Genomic DNA, 23,323 nt, shown 5'->3' with positions numbered 1-23,323 from the left:
CTGGTTTGGCGAACTCTGGCGTGGGTAATCAAAGCCAGTGACCAGGAACACGACAAGGGCTCCTCGGAGAGTGATGATGCAGCTAAACGCTTCCTCCATTCATTTAGGAGCTATTGTTTTGAAAATAGGACGTTGTTGGCTGCTTGCTCAAGGGTCTGTCCTACTTGGGCAACCTAATCCGCGAGCTCTGGCCAGTTTGCCCTCGACTCATACTCGCAGCATGGTCGTCACGAGGTCGTAGGAGGTCTTCGTAACTCTCCTTCATGCTCGAGAGTGGTCTCCGCATGCTCGAGGCCTCAGCTGGGTCGTGGCGTTTTTTTCAATATGTTAAAAAATGCCCGCGAGTAAAAAAAGGTCGCCATGGAAAAAATCGATACTTTTTCCCCTCGTAGGTTTAGTCGTTGTAGGTCGGCATGTTAATCGTAGGTAGTTGAGGGTAGTCGAAGGTAATCGAGGATAGTCTTCATCATAGTCGAAGGGAAGTCGAAGGAGGTCAAAGGAGATCAAAGGAGGTCATCTTCACTCTCCACTAATTTTCCCAAAGTTGGTCGTAGTTAGTCGTGACTGGTCAAAGCTGGTCTTCAACATAGTTGAAGGAGGTGAAGGAGGTCTTCAACATGTCATTTTTTTAAACTCTTCTAAACTCGCCAATTAGGTCGCCCAAGTGGGACAGGCCCTTTATGCTCCGTTTATGTGTTTGATCAACTGAAAAGCTCAACGTAGTTCAATATCCTCCCTAAAAAAGGAAAATACCATCCGGCAAACAAAGCCGATGGTATTGCGGCATGTTAAACAATCACGCTTCTCAAATCCATTCATCAAATGATTTACTTACATGGGTTATGAAGGGGCAGAGTTTATAGGAGCACATAGGCCATTGGGGAACTTGTGTAAGTCCAGTTGGAGTATTATGTAAAGTTTGTTCACATAATTCTCCAACATAATGTGATAATTTCATGTCAGTTCAGCCCATCGAGTCTACTCTGCCATTTAATCATGGCTGATCTATGTTTCCCTCTCAACCTCATTCTCCTGCCTTCTCCCCATAACCCTTGGCACATTTACCAGTCAAGTGTCTGCCAATCGGCACTTTAAAAATACCCAATGACTTGGTCACCCACTAAGACAACCCAGTTGCTTTGGCATCTTTCGGCAATCTGTCTACATATCTGTTCCCTCATCTCCCGCTGGCTCCTGTGGGGTCCATAGTACAATCCAATGTAAGTGCTGGCAACGTTCTTATATTTGAGCTCTACCCATATCGCCTCAGTAGCCAAACCCTCCAGTATGTCCTCTCTGAGTGGCGTCATGACATTCGGAACATACAAACTCCATACAGACAGAACTGTCAGTCAGGATCGAACCTGGGTCTCTGGCGCTGTAAGGCAGCAACTCTACCAGCGTTGTGCCACCATGTGGCCCGTTTTGAAATAGCATCTTTTCTGATTGCAGCTAACCTCCACTCCCTTGTGTTTCATTGCAGATTGGCTGCAAGGTTATTATGGTTTTCTTCCAGCTATTCATCACTGCAAACTACTGCTGGTTACTGGTGGAAGGCTTGTATCTGCACACATTGCTCATGGTCTTTTTCTCTGAAAGCAAATACTTTGCACTCTACATGCTGATAGGCTGGGGTAAGTCTTATTCTGTATTAACCAGAAGACATTTTCAATCGGCAAAGATTGACTCCATTTATTTTTGACTTTAATTCACGGGACGCTATTTTCTGCAGGTGTCCCCGCATTCTTCACGGTTATGTGGATTGTTACAAGAATCTATTTGGACGACACTGAGTGAGTATGGACTGTCTTCAAGCAAAGATTGCTGACAGGTTTCTGATTAACATCCAAACCCCAACGTTTGGTATTAGCAAAGTATCATGCAACTAAATGAAAATATATCCATTCTCTCTTTCTCTCTCCCCCTCTCTCTCTCTTTCTCTCTCTCTCTCTCTCTCTCTTTCTCTCTCTCTCTCTCTCTCTCTCTCTCTCTCTCTCTCTCTCTCTTCCTCTCTCTCTCTCTCTCTCTCTCTCTTCCTCTCTCTCTCTCTCTCTCTCTCTCTCTCTCTCTCTCTCTCTTTCTCTCTCAATTTTTTTTCAATTCAATTTAAAAACTTTATTGGCATGATAAAATATACATTGTTATATTGCCAGTATAAAACATGACATACATATTTAAAATGCATAAGTATAAATACGATCTCTCTTTCTCTCCATTTCTCTCTCTCTCTCTCTTTTTCTCTCTCTCTCTCCCCCTCTCTCTCCCTCTCTCACTCTCGCTCCCTCTCTCTTTCCATCCTTTCTGACTATTCACAGATATTATCTGATACATTTCTCTATCTGAGGCTTTTTATTTATGTATTTTTATTTTATGGATAAGAAAGGTGGGCCAAACACAAGCTAGTGTAGATGGGGATTTTGGCTGGCATGGGCAAGTTGGGCTGGAATGGCCTGTTTCCATGCTGTATGATTCTATTCCCTTTTTTCTTTAGCTGACACCTATCAGAATGAGAGGGAAGGAAAGTGAGGCAAGTGTTCAATTTCCCCCAGACAAATGTAACTTCCCTTTCCAACTGGAGACAGGAAGACACACACCAACATGAACACAGGTTATTCCAGTCGATTACTGTAGGTTCTTTCTCTGAAAGGTTAAGCCTATTGAGAGACCTTTGACATTCCCTTGAGAAGAAGGATCAGCCTAAGGTTAAAATGTTGTCTGAAAGGCAACACGTCCAACAATGCAGCATTCCCTCTGCACTGCACTGCACTAGAGTATCAACCATGGTTACATGCTAACGACGGTCTTTGAAACTGCAACCTACCAACTCAAAGACAAGTATACTACCCACAGGGCCACGGACAAACTCTGTGCCTTAATTCATTTTATTTTAGGTAGACTACAATTCCAGTTCTTTAACAGGATCTCTATATCCCAAAGAGGCATCAGGAATCCCATCAGAGAGTTGATGTCAGGAATGGAAGAAACCAAAGCCCCAGCCTAGCATTCACTCAACATGGCCCAGAATGGCACAGCAGCATTGTAGATATGTTATGTGGATCTGCATCGAGAGGCTTGGATAATTGAACTGGGGTCATCGAGTCATAAAGCATGGAAACAGGCCCTTCGGCTCAACTTGCCCACATTGACCAACATGTCCCATCTACACCAGTCCCACCTGCATGCATTTGGCCTAGATTCCACTAAACATGCCCTATCCATGTACCTGTCTAATATTTTCTTAAACGATTCAATAGTCCCTGCCTCAACTACCTCCTCTGGCAGCTTGTTCCATACACCCACCACCCTTTGTGTGAAAAAGTTACCCTTCAGATTCCTATTAAATATTTCCCCCTTCAACTTAATCCTATGTCCTGGTTAATCCTGGTTCTCAATTCCTCTACACTGGGCGAGCAGCCCTGTGCATCCATCTGACCTATCCCACCCATTCCTGGAGACTTGAGTTCAAATCAATGGGAATTTTGTATTAAAATAATTAATTCCATTTGCAATGTTAATAGGATATTCAGAAATGCTGAATATGAAACTATTGTATTGTCATAAGTGAAAGAAGCAGAATTAGGCCATTCGGCCCATCAAGTAATGCTGATTAAATCATGGCTGATCTATCTTTCCATCTCACACCCCATTCTCCTGCCTTCTCCCCATAACCCCTGACACCCATACCAATCAAAAATCTATTTATCTCTGCCTTAAATATACCCATTGACTTGGCACTTGCAGCCTTCTGTGGCAAAAATGTTGCAAAAATTAAGATGGATTTTTTATGGCTTCATGGAAGGATATATGTGTCCTCCCTAGTCTGGCCACACATGAGTCTCGTCTCACAGCAAACAACAGTCCTCTGAAAACTTGGACACTTGTTTTTTTAAATATATATTTTAGAGATACAGCACAAAACAAACACTTGGGCCCCCCCCGAGACGGTGCTGCCCAGCGATCACCCCATACACTAGCACTATCCTACACACTAGGGACAACTTACAATCATGCTCAAGCCAATGAACCTAAAATTCTCTACATCTTTGGAGTGCGGGAGGAAACCTGGAGCACCTGGAGAAAACCCACGCGGTCACAGGGAGAACGTACAAACTCCGTACAGACAGCACCCATAGTCAGGATTGAACCCAGGTCTCTGGCGCTGTAAGGCAGCGACGTTACCGCTGTGCCACTGTGCCGCCCTAATTGGTGTCAGAATTTCAAAGAAATTCGGAGCCTGCAATAAACGCCGGCATTAACCCCCACCTCACCAATAAATAAATAAAATAAAATAAAGTGCCAGGAATTGACCAAAGCTGAAGATGCAATCGAGCAAAAACAGGAACTGAAGGTGTCCTCTGTCTCCAATCATTGCTGGGTATAGGCTTACAGCTCGACTTTCTTCAACACAACCCATGCCACCAGTGGGGAGTGAAGCAAAGTGTGCCAGGGATGGTGGTGCAGGCAGGTGTGATCGTGGTATTAAAGAGGCTTTCAGATGGGCGCATAGAAGTGCAGGGAAACAGAGGGATATGGATCATGTGCAGGCAGATGAGACCAGTTTAACTTGGCATCATGCTCAGCACAAACATTGTGGGCCGAAGGGCCTGTTCCTGTGCTGGGCTGGTCCAGGTTCTATGTACTAAAGTTAACTTTTCAGGTTGATATATTCTCATCAGAAAGAGCAGAAAGCGAGAGGAAATAAACGACAATGATGGGCATGGTGCAATGATAATGGTCAAAGGACAAGTGAGCAGAGAAAAGGACATTGATCAGAAACAGAATAATTACCAACATGATGCTGCACAATGAAATGGCAGTGGTGAATATTGTCTTAACTATTAAACTCATCGATGTGTCTGGCAACCTGTAAAATGACTAGCTGAGGATGAAGTGCATCTCCTCATGCCTTCCTTTAGCTTAGTCTCTTTACCATTAGCCAACTGAAAAATAACCCCCCCAAAACTAGTAAATAAACTGTGAAGTGAATTTGTGGAATTTGCTGCCACAGAGGGCAGTGGAGGCCAAATCACTGGATGGATTTAAGAGAGAGTTAGATAGAGCTCTAGGGGCTAGTGGAGTCAAGGGATATGGGGAGAAGGCAGACATGGGTTATTGATAGGGGACGATCAGCCACAATCACAATGAGTGGTGGTGCTGGCTCGAAGGGCTGAATGGCCTCCTCCTGCACCTATTTTCTATGTTTCTATCTATGTTTCTAAGTGAACCAGCGCAGTGTGCCTGTTCCGTCTAAACGTTTTGTCCATCAATCTTTAGGCCTGGAATTTCACCCAGCGGTTATTGTCAGGACATTTAGTTTCCTTTAGAGATACAGCAGGGAATAGGCCCTTTGGCTCACTGAGTCCATGCCCATGCATTCGCACTCGTTCAATGTCATCCCACTTCTTTGGGATACGGGAGGATACTGGAGCACCCAAAGAAAACCTTCGTGGACACAGTGAGAACGTGCAAACTCCACATGGACAGCACCTGAGGTCAGGATCAAACCCAGGTGTCTGGCAAGAGTCAAGACTGTTTTATTGTCAGATATCCCGGATGGGACAATGAAATTCTTACTTGCTGCAGCACAACAGAACATGTGAATATGTAAACATTGTACATAACGGGGGGAAAAGAAAAAGTTCAATAAATAACAAATATAGTGCAAAGAACAAATAATAATATAGTAGTTTGAACTGTGAGACGGCAGCTCTAACAGCGGTGCCACTGTGCCGACAATTTTTAAAATTAGTGGAAGTAACTGAATATTGACAGTGTCAGAGAATGATCCCCCCTGAAGATTGCACCTACACAGCCTTGAGTACTTCAGTTCAGTTGAAACATAACTATGCCTCAGTGCTGGAATGTATCCATTGTGCATGTCACTCCATGCAAAGATCTTGCCGTTATAATACAGCAAAAAAATCCAACTGACTGCAAGTGACATGACGTGTGGTGTATAAATAAGGCAGCTGGCAATCTTACTCTGAATTGCCAAATGGAAGGTGTAGTGAAGGACTGCTGCAATGTCGGTACCATAATAGGACATTGCTGCCTCTGCATTAGGTACATACGCTGTTCAAAATTTTATTAGGTGCTACGCTGATGTTTCTACTTTGCTGTTGTCTTAGCCAAAACGAATTCCAGTATTTGGAATCATCTCCTGCTTTCATGAGTCGGCAACATGCTATCTACTGTTCTGACGGTGGGCCCCGTTCTCTAATGGAGCCATCACACAATAAGCTCATACAGGGACAGTGTGGAGTAACAGTGGCCGCGAGTTTGGCAAATGGTGAAGTTGGCTCAATGCCATCGTTACAAATAATGAGAAACATTTACAACGACAGTAGCTAGTCGCACGAGGAAAGGCAGCATCTAAAGGAAAATGAGACGCAAGAAAGGGAGGCATGGTGGCGCAGCGGTAGAGTTGCTGCCTTACAGCGCCAGGGACCCGGGTTCAATCCCGACTACAGGTGTTGTCTGTACAGAGTTTGCACATTCTCCCTGTGACCACGTGGGTTTTCTCCGGGTGCTCCGATTTCCACCCACATTCCAAAGACGAGCAGGTTGATAGGTTCATTTGCTTCTGTAAATTGTACCTAGAGTGTAGGATAGGAATAGCGTACAGATCGGCGTGGACTCGGTGGACCGAAGGGCCTGTGCCTACGCTGTATCTCTTAACTAAACTAAAAGAGATAAAGCACAAAGCGACTGTTAGAGGGAAATGAGCGAGGGGTTTAACCTCCTCAAAAAACTTGAGGACACCTTCAACTTTTGGCTTGGAACATAGATCATAGAACAGTACAGCACAGGGAAAGGCCCTTCGGCCCACAATGTTTGTGCCGAACATGATGCCAAGTTAAACCAATCTCATGTCTGTACATGATCCATATCCCTGTCTAATAGCCTCTTAAATGCCACTTCCGTATCCAACCTCCAACGCCATCCTGGCAATGCCTTCCAGGTCCCTCACCACTCTGTGTGAAAGAATTGCCCCGCACATCAACACAAAACTGTCTTACCTTTTAGCTCTTCCCTGACATTTCCACCCTGAGAAAATGGTTCTAATGCCCCGTCCCACTTAGGAAACCTGAACGCATACCTCTGGAGAATTTGCGCCCCACCCAAGGTTTCCGTGCAGTTCCCGGAGGTTGCAGGTGGTTGCCGGAGGTTGCAGGTAGTGGAAGCAGGTAGGGAGACTGACAAAAACCTCCGGGAACCGCACAGAAACCTTGGGTGGGGCACAAAGTCTCCAGAGGTTTCCGTTCAAGTTTCCTAAGTGGGTCAGGAGCATAAGTGTCAACCCTAACTGTGCCTCTACTAATTTTATATACTTCTATCAAGTCGCTGCTCAACCTCTGCTCAAATCAGTCCAAGTCTATCCAACCTCTCCCTGTAGCTGAAACCCTTTAATCCCGCCTTAATTCAATACGAACTGAAGTTGTAACTCGTGCTTTTCAACTAGAGTTGATGGAGAGGAGGTGGGCTGGGGGCGGTAATTCTTACCTTAACCGTCTGAGCCAGAACCCAACAGGGGGAATACCCAACACATTGAAGGGAGAAAGAAAACTCAGATGAAAGGGTGAAACAAAATCAATTTCCGACATATAGTGCGTCAGGTCCAAGAAACTGTACAGTTGTGATACATTAGCACTTCCATAACTTAACTTGTAGAATTAATTATAGCTTGGCTCAAAACCTGAAGCATGTAATGACCATGGGTGTTCATACATTCCCTTCCTCTGACTCGTTGAACGCAGTGTATAGGGAGAAGCAAAGCTCTACAAATATTTCCAACTGGTTTATTCAACTCACTAACTACAAGGCTTGCATGTATCTGAAGAAGGGTTTCGACCCGAAACGTTGCCTATTTCCCTCGCTCCATAGATGCTGCCTCACCCGCTGAGTTTTCCCAGCATTTTTGTCTACCTTGAATGTATCTTATATTCACTTTACTGGTTTCCCCTTTTCTACAGGACAGTATTGGGAAAATAGTCCCAGATTTTCCCAGTCTCTTTGATCCTCAAAGGACCTGGTTTAGTGTCGACATGCTCTCAAATAAAGTGTGATTTATTTGCTCAATTTAGTTTCTATGTTTCTATGTTTAGTATAGTTTAGTTTTGTTTATGCTTTAGCTTGTAGTATAGTTTAGCATAGTTTAGTTTAATTTAATTTAGTTTAGTTTAGTTTTTAGTTTTTAGTTTAGTTTAGAGATACAGCGCGGAAACAAGCCCTTCGGCCCACCAGGTCTGCGCCGACCAGCGATCCCCGCGCACTAACACTATCCTACACACATTAGGGACAATATTTACATTTACCAAGCTAATTAACCTGTACGTCATTGGAATGTGGGAGGAAACCGAAGATCTCGGAGAAAGCCCACGCAGGTCACGGGGAGAATGTACAAACTCCGTACAGACTGCACCCATAATCGGGTTCGAACCCGGGTCTCCGGCGCTGCATTTGCTGTAAGGCAGTAACTCTACCGCTGCGCCACTGTGACTGCCCAAAAGTTTCATTTTGTTTAGTTTAGGGATACAACATAGAAACAGGCCCCTCAGCCCACCAAGTCCACACTGACCATCGATCATTCATTCACACTAGTGTTATTGATGCGTACAATGAGCAAATATGTCCTATTGCTGGAAGTTACAACATGTTGCCTTTTCTTAAATTGGCATGTATGTGGTGGATGAGATCCATAGGATCTGCAACAGCCATAAGCACTGGTCTCACTGCAGCGGCTTCAGTCCTGCTCTGGGACTCCTTCCTGCCTGCAAGACCTGTCCACAACTAAAAACCGCAAATGGGTTTGTAGTTTGCATTGGACAAAATGCATAAACATTATGCAATGCCACCTCCACAGATGTTGTACTTTTCCATGCATCATCAAATGTTACATCCCGTGTGTTTATTATAATGAATTGAATTTGTTGACTGGTTAAACCACAACTATCAAGAAGTGGGCAGTTGAAAAATGCACTAAAATGTGTATTTTTCCAAACAGCCCACGCCATGATATTTGCAGTTAATTGGGATGGTTCAACTAGAGACACAGGTGGATGGGAGCCAGAGTAGTAGGTCAGAATATGGAAGGGGCAATGGGAATGGAAAGGCTAGGACAAGTAAGTCTCAAAAGAAGAACATGCAGGGAGAGGGGAAAGAATATAGTGAAGCTGTGTTTATTTGAATGCAAAGACTATTGTGGGGAAAGCAGAAGATAGACACAAAATGCTGGAGTAACTCAGTGGGACAGACACCATCTCTGGAGAGAAGGAATGGGTGACGTTTCGGGTCGAGGCCCTTCTTCATTCCTTCTCTCCGAGAAATATGCTGCCTGTCCTGCTAGATTAAACGAGCATCTGCAGTTCCTTCCTGCACAGTGTGTGAGGAAAGGAGATGTACGTAAACCATGGATCGGTGCGAAGGGACAATGACTCTACCAACTGCACCATGGTGCCGGTATTACATGTAATAACTTGCGCTCGGAATTATTGGATTGAATTACTCTTTTTCATCCAGCAGAGACACAATGGGATGAATGTTGTACTGCAGTGCTGTAAAGTTTTGAAGCATTCTTCTGCAAAATGCATGTTCTTCTTTGAATTTAGCTGCTGGGATACCAATAACCACAGCGTTCCGTGGTGGACAATCAGAGTACCCATCCTGGCATCTATCATAGTAAGTCGAAGGATAAAGGTCTGTCTCTCTTCAATCATTCATTTCTTGAGCTGACTCCATCCACAACAGTATGTGCTGCTGATTGGTCCAAGTGGCACGGTGGTGCGGCGGTAGAGTTGCAGCGCCGGAGACACGGGTTCGATCCTGGCTACGGGTGCAGTCTGCTCGGAGATTGTACGATCTCCCCATGACCTGTGTGGGTTTTCTCCACCATCTCCAGCTTCCTCCCACATTCCAAAGACGTACAGGTTCGTAGGCTAATTGGCTTGGTATAATTGTAAATTGTCCCTAGTGTTGGTAGGATAGTGTTGGTGCGCGGGGATCACTGGTCGGCACGGACTCGGTGGGCCAAAGGGCCTGTTACCAGGCTGCATCTCTCAACTAAACTAAACCAGACAGGTCAGCATGATTGTAGCCTTTATGTCAATGTATTTAGAGGCACAGAGCTAAAATAAAGGGTGAAATATTAATCAAAAGAATAACACAGTGTTCTCACCATCACGGGTATGTGACACCTTTGGTAGCTGTGAACTGGTGCTGAGTTTGTGTCACCGTCAGTTTGCACAGGAGTGGGAGAAAGCTCAGAGTAAGCACTCGAACCACTTACCCCAAACACCTTACGTACTGAAATGCTTTCAATGCCACTACCCCATGAGCTATGGAATCATCTAATTCCACTGACCATTCAATCAACACTGTTAATCAGCTGCTTATAATTTACTAGACCAAGTGCAGACCCGTTGGGTCTGCTCCCCCAATGGTGTGATCCCCCAACCCAATATTCCACCATGCACCCGTCTCCTCCAACGGAACTGAAGCCGTTCCCAAATGTAAGATTCCAGCACTCCCCTGCCTCCCTCAGCAGTGGATTAAAAAAAAAATCCAATTTCACCTCCCCTGCCTGCTGCAGCAGTTCCAATTGCAATACCAATTGGCCCTCCCCCTCCTGTTGAAGCACTTGCTGTGGTATCCCATTGAGGTGAAAAGTCCAGAGTGTTCCTGTCTTGCAACTTTGTTTTGAAGTGTGTTGGAAGCTGATAGGAAGGAGCAGCGAATCAAAAGGCAGAATGGCAGCCGGACGCCAGGCGGCAGGCGGCAGCCACACAGTTTTAATATATAATAGATGAACAAGAGATACAAGGTACAAGAGAATTTATTGTCATGTGTCCCAGATAGGACAATGAAATTCTTGCTTTGCTTCAGCACAGCAGAATATAGTAGGCATGAACACAGAACAGATCAGTGTGTCCATATACCATTATATAAATATATACATACATGAATAAATAAAACAGATAAAGTGCAAATAAACAGATAATGGGCTATTAATGTTCAGAGTTTTGTTTGAGTTGAGTTCAATAGCCTGATGGCTGTGGGGAAGTAGCTATTTCTGAACCTGGACGTTGCAGTCTTCAGGCTCCTGTACCTTCTACCTGAAGGTAGTGGGGAGATGAGTGTGTGGCCAGGATGGTGTGGGTCCTTGATGATGCTTCCAGCCTTTTTGAGGCAGCGACTGTGATAGATCCCCTCGATGATAGGGAGGTCAGAGCCGATGATGGAATGGGCAGTGTTTACTACTTTTTGTAGTCTTTTCCTCTCCAGGGCGCTCAAGTTGCTGAACCAAGCCACAATGCAACCGGTCAGCATGCTCTCTCCTGTGCACCTGTAGAAGTTAGAGAGGGTCCTCCTTGACAAACCGACTCTTGTAAGAATGTAGGAAGGAGCTGCAGATGCTGGTTTAAACCGAAGATAGACACAAAAAGCTGGAGTAACCCAGCGGGGCAGGCAGCATCTCTGGAAAGAAGGAATGGGTGACCTTTCGGGTTGAGACCCTTCTTCAGCCTAGCTGAACAGTCTTTGATTTACAACAGGATCTTGAGGTCCCAAGCCGGTCGCTTCCTAACAGGTGTAACACAAGGAGATACAGTGGTGAAGAAGGCATTGTGGGGTGGTGCCGAGGAACACACTGCCAGGGATGGTGGTGAAGGAAGATACCATAATGGCATGTGAGAGGCTTTTGGAAAGGCACATGGATATGCAGGGAATGGAGTGATATGGATCACGTGCAGTCTGAGGAGGTTAGTTTAGCTAGGCATCATGTTCTGCAGGGACATTGAGGGCCGAAGGGCCTGTTCCTATGCTGTGCTGTTCTCTGTTCTGCCTACCTCCTCTGCAAATGCCTCCAAAGATCCAGCCTCCACTACTCTCTGAGGTTGAGAAGTCCAGAAATCTACCACCTCCCATGAGAAGACACCCGCGCCCAGCAAGTTTCAATTCACGAGTAATTTAAACAATTTGTTTAGGCTTCCATCTCCAATTCTTTCTTGTCGGGCATGGAAAATAAATTGAAAATTTGTCCTATGAGCGCAAGTTGATTTTGTTCATAGGCGCCGTGTTGGAAAAATCCCTCTGCTGACCAAGCCCTCTTCAATGCTGATTATTTCCCCCAATCCCCAATACCAAAAACATGGGGTTACGGACAAACGTCCTTGAGCTGTCTTGCAGGAGGGTGGAAGCTTTCTGTTTGTGCACTGCCTTATCATTTTGCTTAATAATGTCCAAAACTATGCCTCTAATCCCACGCTAACTTGTCGTTCAGGGTCTCTTATTTAGGCAAATGCATGCATGGCCTGGTGCAATTTATCTCAAGTCGACAGTGATTTGGCAGGGCCGGCTGGCGGAAGAATTTTGGCTTGTGTACCTTGGGAACTTTGAGAACAACTTGCTCTCTTTTAATGACTACTTGAACGGGAAAATAGAGATAGACACAAAATGCAGGAGTAACTCAGCGGGACAGGCAGCATCTCTGAAGAGGAGGAATGGGTGATGTTTCGGGTCGAGACCCTTCTTCAGACTGATGTCATGGGAGTGGGAGGTACATAGATAAGGTGTGAAAATAGGACAGAGGGAATGAGGCTCAAGGAAAATGCAGAATAGATCATTGTGACAACAAAGCAAACAGCGATAAAATGTAGTTGGAGACGGTAAGTGGTCGGAGATCTGGGAAGGGGAGGAGATGGAGAGAGAGGGAAAGCAAGGGTTACTTGAAGTTAGATAAGTCAATGTTCATACCTCTGGGGCGTAAGCTGCACAAGTGAATTACAAGGTGCTGTTCCTCCAATTTGCGCTGAGTCTCACTATGACAATGGAGGAGGCCAAGAACAAAAAGGTCAGTGTGGGGAAGGGGAGGGGGGGGTTAAATAGAGAGTTGCCTGTGGTGAAAATGTAGTCATTTACATGCTGAATGTATAATGGACTAACATTGAGATTTGATTTCCTTGAAGCCAATTAGATTGAATTTCAGGAGCCGGGTCCACTAAACCTGTGTTGTAACATCATACAGTGTACACATTCAACAGAGCACAACATTTATCCTGGGGCCACAGTTTAATGAGGAAAGGCTACATCCACCATTATTGGATTAGACCTCAGAATATCTTGAAGCTCCATGCTGTTAATGAAATTTGTCTAAAGTGATCCTAAAGTGTGCCCAATGTTATGAAGAACTTCTAATACTGTGGACACAAAAGTATCTTCTATTTTAGTCAGTATGACAAAGCAAGGAACTGCAGATGCTGGCACAGTTTAGTTTAGTTTAGTTTATAGATAGTACAGAAACAGGCTGTTCGGCCCATCGACCAGCGATCCTAGGGTTGCCAACTGTCCCGTATTAGCCAGGGCATCCCATCTATTGGGCTAAATTGGTTTGTCCCATTGGGGACCGCCCTTGTCCCGTATTTGACTGCTACTAGCAGGTGCTCCTCAATTTACAATGGGGTTATGTTCCGATAAATGCATCGTAAATCGAAAATATCGTCTGGAAAATGCGTTTAATGCGCCGAACCTACCTAATCTAACCTACCGTCACCACAGTGTTCAGGGTTGGATCGCCAGGCGCTTGTGGGTTTTCATTCTCCGGGTTAGCTTCCTCACATCCCTCCCTCGCCGCTTCCTCCCACGGAAAGGCTAACATCCCTCTCCCTCTCTCTCTCCCTCTCTCTCTCCCTCTCTCCCTCCTCTCTCTCCCTCTCTCTCTCTCTCCCTCTCCCTCTCTCCCCTCCCCCTCCCTCTCTCCCTCTCTCCTCTCTCCCCCTCCCTCTCCCCTCTCTCTCTCTCTCTCCTCCTCCCCCTCTCTCTCCCTCTCTCTCTCCCTCTCTCTCTCTCTCCTCTCTCTCCCTCTCCCCCCCCCCCAGATACCTCATATACAAAACAGCTGACTCAAACAACCTTACATCAAGATAAATAGGAGAGAAAGTGCACAGGCCAGCGTTAGATACTAACAAGCCAGCTCAGGAGAGTGAGTGCGCCTGTCCAACAGAGCAGGTGTAAATCTAAATATACCACAGGGAAGCAAGTTTAATTAAACAGGCCGGGCCGACGGACAGGATCCGGGGCCATTGGGGACCGTGTCTAGCCGACACTGGGTGGGCTGAAGGGCCAGTTGTGTGTCTAAAGTTTAAATGTTCGTGAATATACCTTTTCCCCAAATCATCCTGCGGGCGGGATTGTACCCCTTCGCGGGCCTGACGCGGCCTGCGGGCCGGTAGTTTGACACCCCTGGTTTAGGGGGATTTGGGCCAAATGTAGTCAAATGGCACTAATGCAGGAAGGAATGTTGGTCTGCACGGGCAGGCTCAGCAGAAGGGCCTGTTTCTGGGCTGTATAATTCTATGGGTCCATGACTCAGGAATGAAAGTCGTGCCAGTGAACCATGGGTGAAACTCATTATCCAAATGAATTGAAGTTTGTAATTTGAATTAAAGCACAGCGTATGGCATTTTAGGGTGGCCCAGTTTTGCTGTGGCTATCAGTTCTTGTAAGTGCTTCACTGAACTGTCAGCTCATCCACTACTAATGAAACATGCTAGCTAACCTATCCTTGGACACTCTTCAATGGGTCATTTGCTTTGATATTCAGAAAAGTATTTTGGACAAAAATCTCTTTTGACCTAGTTCCAGGGTTTTATTTTTGCCTTTGAAGCAACTGTTTAGTTTACATTATTTTGTTTTGGTGACATGAAGTTGTCCTAAAAATGATTACATATCTAAAAAATGCTATCGCATTAATCCTGCACTTGTCATGGAGTGGTATCTGGTTGCTGTCGCCAAGAGTGCAGTCCCTAAAAGGCATTAGTGTCTAATGTACAAGCAGCACACACTTTGGTCTTTAGACTTTAGAGATACAGTGCAGAAACAGGCCCTTCAGTCCACCGAGTTCACACCGACCAACAATCACCCCGCACACTAGCACTATCCTACACACTGGGGACAATTTACAATTTTACACATGCCAATTAGCCTGCAAACCTGTACGTCTTTGGAGTGTGGGAGGAAACCAGAGCACCCGGAGAAAACCCATGCTGTCCCAGGGAGAACGTACAAACCCTGTACAGACAGTACCCGTAGTCAGGATCGAACCCGGTCTCTGGCGCTGTAAGGTGGCAAGACTATGGCTGTGCCACTGTGCCACAGAACTCATCTTTGCGCTGGAAACTGGTTCTCAGTTGTTTGTGCTATATGCACGATGTCAGGACGTTCATATGAAGAAAGACTGGATAGACTTGGTTTGTACTCGCTAGAACTTAGAAGATTTGGGGGGATCTTATAGAAACTTACAAAATTCTTAAGGGATTGGACAGGCTAGATGCAGGAAGACTGTTCCCGATGTTGGGGAAGTCCAGAACAAGGGGTCACAGTTTAAGGATAAGGGGGAAATCCTTTAGGACCGAGATGAGGAAAACATTTATCACACAGAGAGTGGTGAATCTCTGGAATTCTCTGCCACAGAAGGTAGTTGAGGCCAGTTCATTGGCTATACTTAAGAGGGAGTTCGATGTGGCCCTTGTGGCTAAAGGGATCAGGGGGTATGGAGAGAAGGCAGGTACAGGATACTGAGTTGGATGATCAGCCATGATCACATTGAATGGCGGTGCAGGCTCGAAGGGCCGAATGGCCTACTCCTGCACCTATTTTCTATGTTTCTATGATACTGCAACCTATGCAAAACTCCTTTTCTGAATTTCACTTCCTCCTATTTCGATAGCCCTGAACTTCAGAAGAGGAGCTAAATGTTGCTGTAGCTACAGGTAGAAGACATCCAACCAAGAGTTATTTATTTAAAATAATTCGAACCTGAAGGGTACAAAGATGGCACATAAAACGTGACAACTTTAGTGCACAACCAAGATAGTGTGGTCTACCGTCTTACACTCTTACACTTAGTCTGATTGTGCCTAATGCATAGCAGGATTGCCACTGAACTCTATGCAGAAAAATAATTTCACTGTACCTGGGTACATGTGATAATAAAGCACCATTGAACCATAACCTTTATCCCTTGGAGAAAAGATGCCGTCCATTGTACCAGTGCATCTCCATTGAAAACTCTTCTCGGTTAAGCCCAACCCCTGCACTATCCACAATAGCTCTGCAAAATGGCCCTTTACTCATTGAATTCCAGCTCCTTCTGACTTGAATCTGCTTCCACCACCTTTTTCAGGTGCTGCGTTCAAGGTCAAAACAATTCACCGCGTTATAAAAAAAAACCCTCATATACTTCTGGAAATTGTTGTCAATTAATTCCAGACTGTATACCTTGGTTACTCAGCCCTGCTCTCAGTGTAATAGAAAATACAAGTGACGTCAATCCCAACAGTTTATCTCGATAAACCAGCCCTCAGGTGCAGGATGATGCACTCAATGCTCTTTACATTAAGAAATGAATTAGGGCACTGGTTACAGCAGTAGGGGGAGAGAGAGAAGGTCAGACTGAGCAAGCCAACCATTTCAGGAGAGAGAAACAGGTTGACTCATCAATATGAAGCACTAACTTTGATTTACTTTGTAACTTTGTCTAACTTTGTACGGTGAGAAGGGGAAAGTTTAATGGAGATTTGCAGGGCAGGTTTTTTACACAGAAGGTGGTATGGGACCGGAACGCATTGCCAGGGTTGGAGGTGGAGGCAAATATGATGATGGTCTTTAGATAGGCACAGGGAATTGCAGGGAATAGAGGAATACGGATCATGTGTGTACAGGTAGATGAGATTGCTTTAACTTGGCATCATGTTCAGCACAAACATTGAGTTTAGTTTATGTACCGAGTTAACTCAAACATTAAGTTAACGCATGTAGCAAGGTACAGTGAAATGCTTTTGTTGCCAGCTAACCAGTCGGTGGAAAAACAATATATTACATTCGAGCCATCAACAGTGTACAAACATATGATAAAGGGAACAACGCAAATAACATTTAGTGCAAGATAAAGTTCAGTAAAGTCCGATCAAAGATAGTCCGAGTGTCTCCAATGAGGTAGAAAAGTAGCTCAGGACTGCTCTCTGGTCGTTGGTAGGATGGTTCAGTGGCCTGATAGCAGCTGTGAAGAAACTGTCCCTGAATCTGGACATGTGCATTTCCAAACTTCTAAACCTCTTGCCTGATGAGAGAGGGGAGAAGAGGGCCAAAGGGCCTATTGCTGTGCTGCACTATGTCCTACAGTATGTTCTATGTACTCTCTCCACCCATTATATTGCAAGCATTTTTCTGTATTTGGTTCACATTTCCAGCATCTACTTATCTCACTTTTGTAAGAGGTTTTGAAACGAGAGCGATTGTCACGATGGGACGACATTGGAACTAGTTTTGAATGTGAGGTATAGGTAGTCAAGTGCTGAGAAATAGCTGGAGTGCTTTGGAAAACATGCGGATATAGCGGCTGATGATCATGGAGCAATAACATTGCAAATTAGTTTCATGTATTCCAATGATTAAATGTAACAGTATGAGGGAAGTGCGTTGCATGATTTAGATATTGTAAAATATTGAATAACATGCTTGAAATTGAAAGTTAAGCAAAACAAGAAAGGTGTCTTTCCATTATTTTGAGAGAATGTGGCTAATGTGCAAATTCTTATTTAATTCACAGCTAAACTTCATCCTGTTTATTAGTATCGTGCGAATACTGATACAGAAGCTAAGGTCACCGGATGATAGTGGCAAGGACCACTCACAATTCAAGTAAGGAAGTTATTTGTTCCTTCATGCTATGCACATTGTTGAAAATATTGGGATGCACACATTGGATTTGTATCCTTGGGTCTTGATTTTATCTTGACTTTAGTTTATTGTCATGTGTACCGAGGTACAGTGAAAAGCATTTGTTGCATGCATTATTTTCCTGGCCTACAGATATTGCTGCATTAGCCCTGGATTTATGTTAAATTGGGTCTGTTTTGCAGGTGGTCATGTGTGGAGAGTAGGAGAGAAGGAGACATCCAACATTATTGTGGGAACTTGAGGTGTTCTTCACAAGTACCAGCAAAACTGTTGTCTTTCCTCTCCAGGCGAGATTCCCAAAACGCTCATAAGCCATCTTCAATTCACACTGCCAAACCCCACAACAACGTCTCTTGTTACCTCCCTGAGCATCCACCAGACTGGCTAACTTCGAACAATACAAGACATGGTCTGATGAAGGGTCCCAACCCAAAACATCACCTGGTTTAGTTTAGTTTAGTTTAGTTTAGTTTAGTTCTGTCACCGAGATACAGTGAAGAGCTTTTGTTGCATGCCAGCCAGTCAGCAGAAAGACATGACATGATTACAATCACCCATAGTGTACAGATACACGAGAAAGGGAATAACGTTTAGTGCAAGATAAAGTCCAGTAAAGTCCAATTCAAGATAATCCAAGGGTCTCCAATGAAGTCCATGGGTCAACTAACAATGTTCTCCTGAGATGCTGCCTGATCTGCTGAGTTACTCCAGCACTTTGTGTCCTTTTGTGTAAAGCAGCATCTGCAGTTCCTTGCTTCAACAATACAAGGCCCTTGATGGGAACACACAGCTCAGTCACTCTGCTGAAACTTTACTCTCTCTGCACCGGCTGCATGTTCTATCAGCTGGATGTTCGGCATTCCCGTTACAGCATTTAATGGTAACCTTGGTCCTGAAGTTTTGTATCATGTATTGGCTATCTCATTGAGTAGTTCATCCATTAAAATGTGCCCCTGCTGCCAAATTTATATTTGCCAAGGTCGTGATTGTCTTTCTTCTTCCCAATCTACCAGGAGACTTGCCAAATCCACCTTGCTCCTGATCCCGTTACTGGGAGTCCATTACATCGTGTTTGCCATTTTCCCAGATAATGTTTCGAACAAGTATCGGATCATATTTGACTTGTGTTTCGGATCTTTTCAGGTAAAAAAAATCAATTTCTTTCCCCTTCCCACCATTTAAATTCTTACGTCGACAGAATTTATTCAGATGTTTTCTAAAACTCTGATTTGTTCCTTTTGCAGGGATTTATAGCTGCCATTCTGTACTGCTTTTTAAATAGTGAGGTGAGTTATTCTGATGACTTTCGATGCTTCCACAGTAAACTTTGCTTGGAACTATTTTGAGGAAGCCGAAGAAAACCCACGCCGTCACAGGAAGAATGTGCAAACTCCGCACGGACAGCACCCGTAGTCAGGATCAAACCCAGGTTTCTGGCACTGTAAGGCAGCAACTCTAATGCTGCTCCACTGTGCCATCCAGTTTCTGCTAAATTGATGAAACATTGCTAAAATTGGAGAATGTATTGGCAGGACAATGTTCAGAAAGAGGATAAGGATCATAGCAGGGTTGAATACAAATTTGGTTGCCTTATTCGGACGGGTGTCGGCTTACGAGGAGAATGGGGTTGGGAGGGAAAGATAGATCAGATGAAATATGTAGGAAGGAACTGAAGATGCTGGTTTAACCCGAAGATAGACACAAAAAGCTGGAGTAACTCAGTGGGGCAGGCAGCATCTCTGGAGGATAAAGGGGAAATCTTTTAGGACTGAGATGAGAAAAACATTTTTCACACAGAGAGTGGTGAATCTCTGGAATTCTCTGCCACAGAATGTAGTTGAGGCCAGTTCATTGGCTATATTTAAGAGGGAGTTAGATGTGGCCCTTGTGGTTAAAGGGATCAGGGGGTATGGAGAGAAGGCAGGTACGGGATACTGAGTTGGATGATCAGCCATGATCATATTGAATGGCGGTGCAGGCTCGAAGGGCCGAATGGCCTACTCCTGCACCTATTTTCTATGTTTCTATGTTTCTATGAGAGAAGGAATGGGTGAGGTTTCGGGTCGAGGTCCTTCAGATAAATCAGCTATGATTGAATGGCGGAGTAGACTTGATGGGCCGAATGGCCTAATTCTGCTCCTATCACTTATGATAGCAGCCATGAAAGTATGTTAATCATGTTGTATGCATTGACACTCTGTTCTTCAACTGTAGGTTCAGGTTGAACTTAAAAGGAAATGGCAGAGCTTGGCATCAGGTTGTGGACTATATTCTGACTACAGTCTACACAGAGGGTCGGTGTCTGGGAACGGCACTGTCCACAGGAATACCCGGGCACAATCATTGCTTCAGACAGAAACGTCTCTGGTGTGAGTGGCAGCACGTAACCCGGCCTGCCTCGCCTGTGCTGCTCTGTTGGAGAAACCCAATGGAACATTGCTGTTTCCTCGAGCTGCACCATTCGCTTGATCAAGTGTGCATGATTTTTAAAAAGACACATGACAGCTACCCAAGTCGGCCTCAGATGCAATACCATTTACGGACGTGTTGGAAATTGTTGTCGTGTGTCTTGCTGTGTACGTAATCAGCTGCTTGAAGATTGCATTCACCAAGTGTTGTGATGGAGACTGACTTTGCCCGCTGGAAAAGCCATGTACATCACCGGTTCATAGAAGTGAAAGGATCCTGGCATGCAAGATCCCAGGGGGATGCACAGCCACGTTTAAACTTTGAACGTGAATTTTTAATTGATCCCCCGTCAATTGTAATCTTTGGAATTCTGCCATGATCACATCTTCGTAATATTCAGTCAGTCGCTTGTGTTAAATATGTGGGATATTTTTTCATACATTCCTGGAGTTCAAGTTGTTTCTAATGGTACGGTGATGTGAGTCTCAAGTGTCATTTGAGCAATAAAATTGTGAACAAATACGTCGTAGTGAGAGAATATTACTGACTTCAGTGGGAATTTAGTACCGGACAAAGGACATGTGTCTGAAAATTAATGTCGCCGATGTCTGATGGCTTAAGGTGACATATCTCTCTCTCGACTACTTTTGTAGAAACATGGAAAGATTTAGTTTAGTTTAGAGTTACAGCATGGAAACAGGCCCATCAGTCTATGCTGTCTATCGATCACTCATTCATCCTAGTAGTGGAGTGGAGGAATCTGACCTCTCTGTCCTGGGTCTCCTCCATTGCCAGAGTGAGCAACACCGGAAATTGGAGGAACAGCACCTCATATTCCGCCTGGGCAGCTTGCATCCTGATGGCATGAATGTTGAATTCTCCCAACTTTGCTAGCCCTTGCTGTCTTTTCCCCTTCCTTAACACTCGAGCTGTCTCCTCCCATCCCCCTGACCTCGGGCTCCTCCTCCTCCCCTTTTTCCTTCCTTCTCCCCTCCCACCCCCATCAGTCTGAAGAAGGGTTTCGGCCCGAAATGTCGCCTATTTTCTTCGCTCCATAGATGCTGCTGCACCCGCTGAGTTTCTCCAGCAATTTTGTGTACACTCATTCATCCTAGTTCCATGTAAAAATTGTGTCTTTAATCGGACTTTATCTTGCGCTAAATGTTACTCCCTTTATCACCTATCCGTACACTGTGAACGGCTCGATTGTAATCATGTATGGTCTTTCCACTGACTGGTTAGCAACAAAAGCTTTTCACTGTACCTCGCTACTTGTGACAATAAACTAAACTATCTTACTAGGGGCAATCTAGAGAAGCCAATTTACAGGCACAACTTGGGGATGTGGGAGGAAACCAATGAACCCGGAGAAAACTCAGACGGTCGCGGGAAGAATGTTCCATCTTTGCACAGACAGCATCCAAGTTCAAGACCCGGGTCTCTGGCGCTGTAAGTCAGCAAGCAGGTGCAGCTGTGCCACACAGCCACCCAGTATTTTATATGTAAAGCTGCAGAACAACAGAAGGTGCATTCAACCACTGGACTTGCTTTCATCCTAATGCCCCTGTCCCACTTAGGAAACCTGAACAGAAACCTCTGGAGACTTTGCGCCCCACCCAAGGTTTCCATGCGGTTCCCGGAGGTTGCAGGTGGTTGCCGGAGGTTGCAGGTGGTGGAAGCAGGTAGGGAGACTGACAAAAATCTCCGGGAACCGCACGGGAACCTTGGGTGGGGCGCAAAGTCTCAGAGGTTTCCGTTCAGGTTTCCTAAGTGGGATAGGGGTATTACTCTCTAGCAAACGGCCTCTACATACGTCCCCTTCAAGTGAAGGATTATTCATTCAACACACTTTTTGGGAGCAATTTTCCGAACATAACAATTAAATACATGCCTTCATCATTCAGGACATTCTCAAGGCAGGAGAGTCTAAAACTAGGGGTATAGGATCAAAGTGAGAGGTGAAAGATTTCACAGGAACTTGTGGGGCAGCTTATTCTCAGAGGATGGTAGGCATAGGAAATGAGCTACCAGCGGAAGCTGTAGGAGCGGGTATAATTACAATACTTAAAGGATATTTGGATAGCTACACATTCAGTTGTGCTGCTGCAAGTAAGAATCTCATTGTTCTCTCTGGGGCCCTTGCGGCTAAGGGGATCAGGGGGTAAGGAGAGAAGGCAGGTACGAGATACTGAGTTGGATGATCAGCCATGATCATATTGAATGGCGGTGCAGGATCGAAGGGCCGAATGGCCTACTCTTGCACCTATTTTCTATGCTTCTATGTTTCTATATGACAATAAAACACTTTTGACTCGTGTATAGAAAGGCTTTGGAGGGATATGGCCCAAATGCAGGCAAATGGCACCAGCCCAGACTCCAATTTTGGTCAGTATGGATGGATTGGGCCGATGTGCCTGTTTCCATGGTATATACTGTTGCTCTGACTTTGACTCCTAATTTCTTCTCCAGCTCTTTTAACATCCTTAATAATGCGTGTCAGTGGAAAAATAAAATTCCATGCCGAGTCTACCAAAGTCTTCCATGATATTATGCGGCCCAGTGGCGCAGCAGTAGAGTTGCTACCTTACAGTGATAGAGACTTGGGAAGACGGACAATGTCAGCGATAGGATGGAAAGCAGGAAGGGTGAAATGGCAGAAGGGATGGTGGCTCAGAGTTCCAGTGGGCCAGTTTGATCCTAACTTTGACTGCTGCCCTTATGAGATGTCCCTGGCACCCATATCCGACATTGGCTGTCGTCAATTGCCTCTGGCGTCAGTGGATGGCAGGAGAATCAGGGCAGAGTAGATGGGCAATTAAATTAGCAAAGACAACAGACAAGGGTGGCACAGTGGTTGGGTTGCTGCCTTACAGTGCCAGAGACCCGAGTTCAATCCTGACTCCAGGAGCTGCCTGTATGAAATTTGTACAGTCTCTTGTCCTGATGCAGCTTTATAGGACTTGGGTTAGGCCGCATTTGGAGTATGGCATGCAGTTCTGCTCGCCCCATTACAGGAAAGATGGGGAACTTTTGGAGAGGGTGCAAAGGAGGTTTACCAAAATGCTACCTGTATTAGAAGTTTCAGCTACAGGGAGAAGTTGAATTGATTTTTGATTGAGTTGAAAATTGCGTACAGTTTTGGTCTCCAAATCTGAGGAAGGACATTATTGCCATAGAGGGA

The 23,323-nt window shown here is 45.0% G+C and overlaps 1 protein-coding gene across 1 annotated transcript in view; it reads left to right on the top strand.

The window, feature by feature from the left end:
- The window catches only part of vipr2 (vasoactive intestinal peptide receptor 2), a 77,955-nt gene extending 56,634 nt beyond the window's left edge, over nucleotides 1-21,321 (top strand). Inside the window, exons 7-13 of the mRNA XM_055664615.1 lie at nucleotides 1,484-1,634; nucleotides 1,733-1,793; nucleotides 9,609-9,678; nucleotides 17,603-17,694; nucleotides 18,747-18,876; nucleotides 18,978-19,019; nucleotides 19,948-21,321. Of these exons, the coding sequence (XP_055520590.1) occupies nucleotides 1,484-1,634; nucleotides 1,733-1,793; nucleotides 9,609-9,678; nucleotides 17,603-17,694; nucleotides 18,747-18,876; nucleotides 18,978-19,019; nucleotides 19,948-20,106 (705 nt within the window). The 3' untranslated portion in view covers nucleotides 20,107-21,321. The remainder of the gene's footprint in view (nucleotides 1-1,483; nucleotides 1,635-1,732; nucleotides 1,794-9,608; nucleotides 9,679-17,602; nucleotides 17,695-18,746; nucleotides 18,877-18,977; nucleotides 19,020-19,947) is intronic.
- Nucleotides 21,322-23,323: the final 2,002 nt, after the last annotated feature.

Source organism: Leucoraja erinacea, chromosome 2, assembly GCF_028641065.1.
Source record: "Leucoraja erinacea ecotype New England chromosome 2, Leri_hhj_1, whole genome shotgun sequence".
Taxonomy (NCBI): Eukaryota; Metazoa; Chordata; class Chondrichthyes; order Rajiformes; family Rajidae; genus Leucoraja; species Leucoraja erinaceus.
Note: the sequence above shows the minus strand (reverse complement) of the source record. Positions and strands in the feature narration are given on the sequence as shown.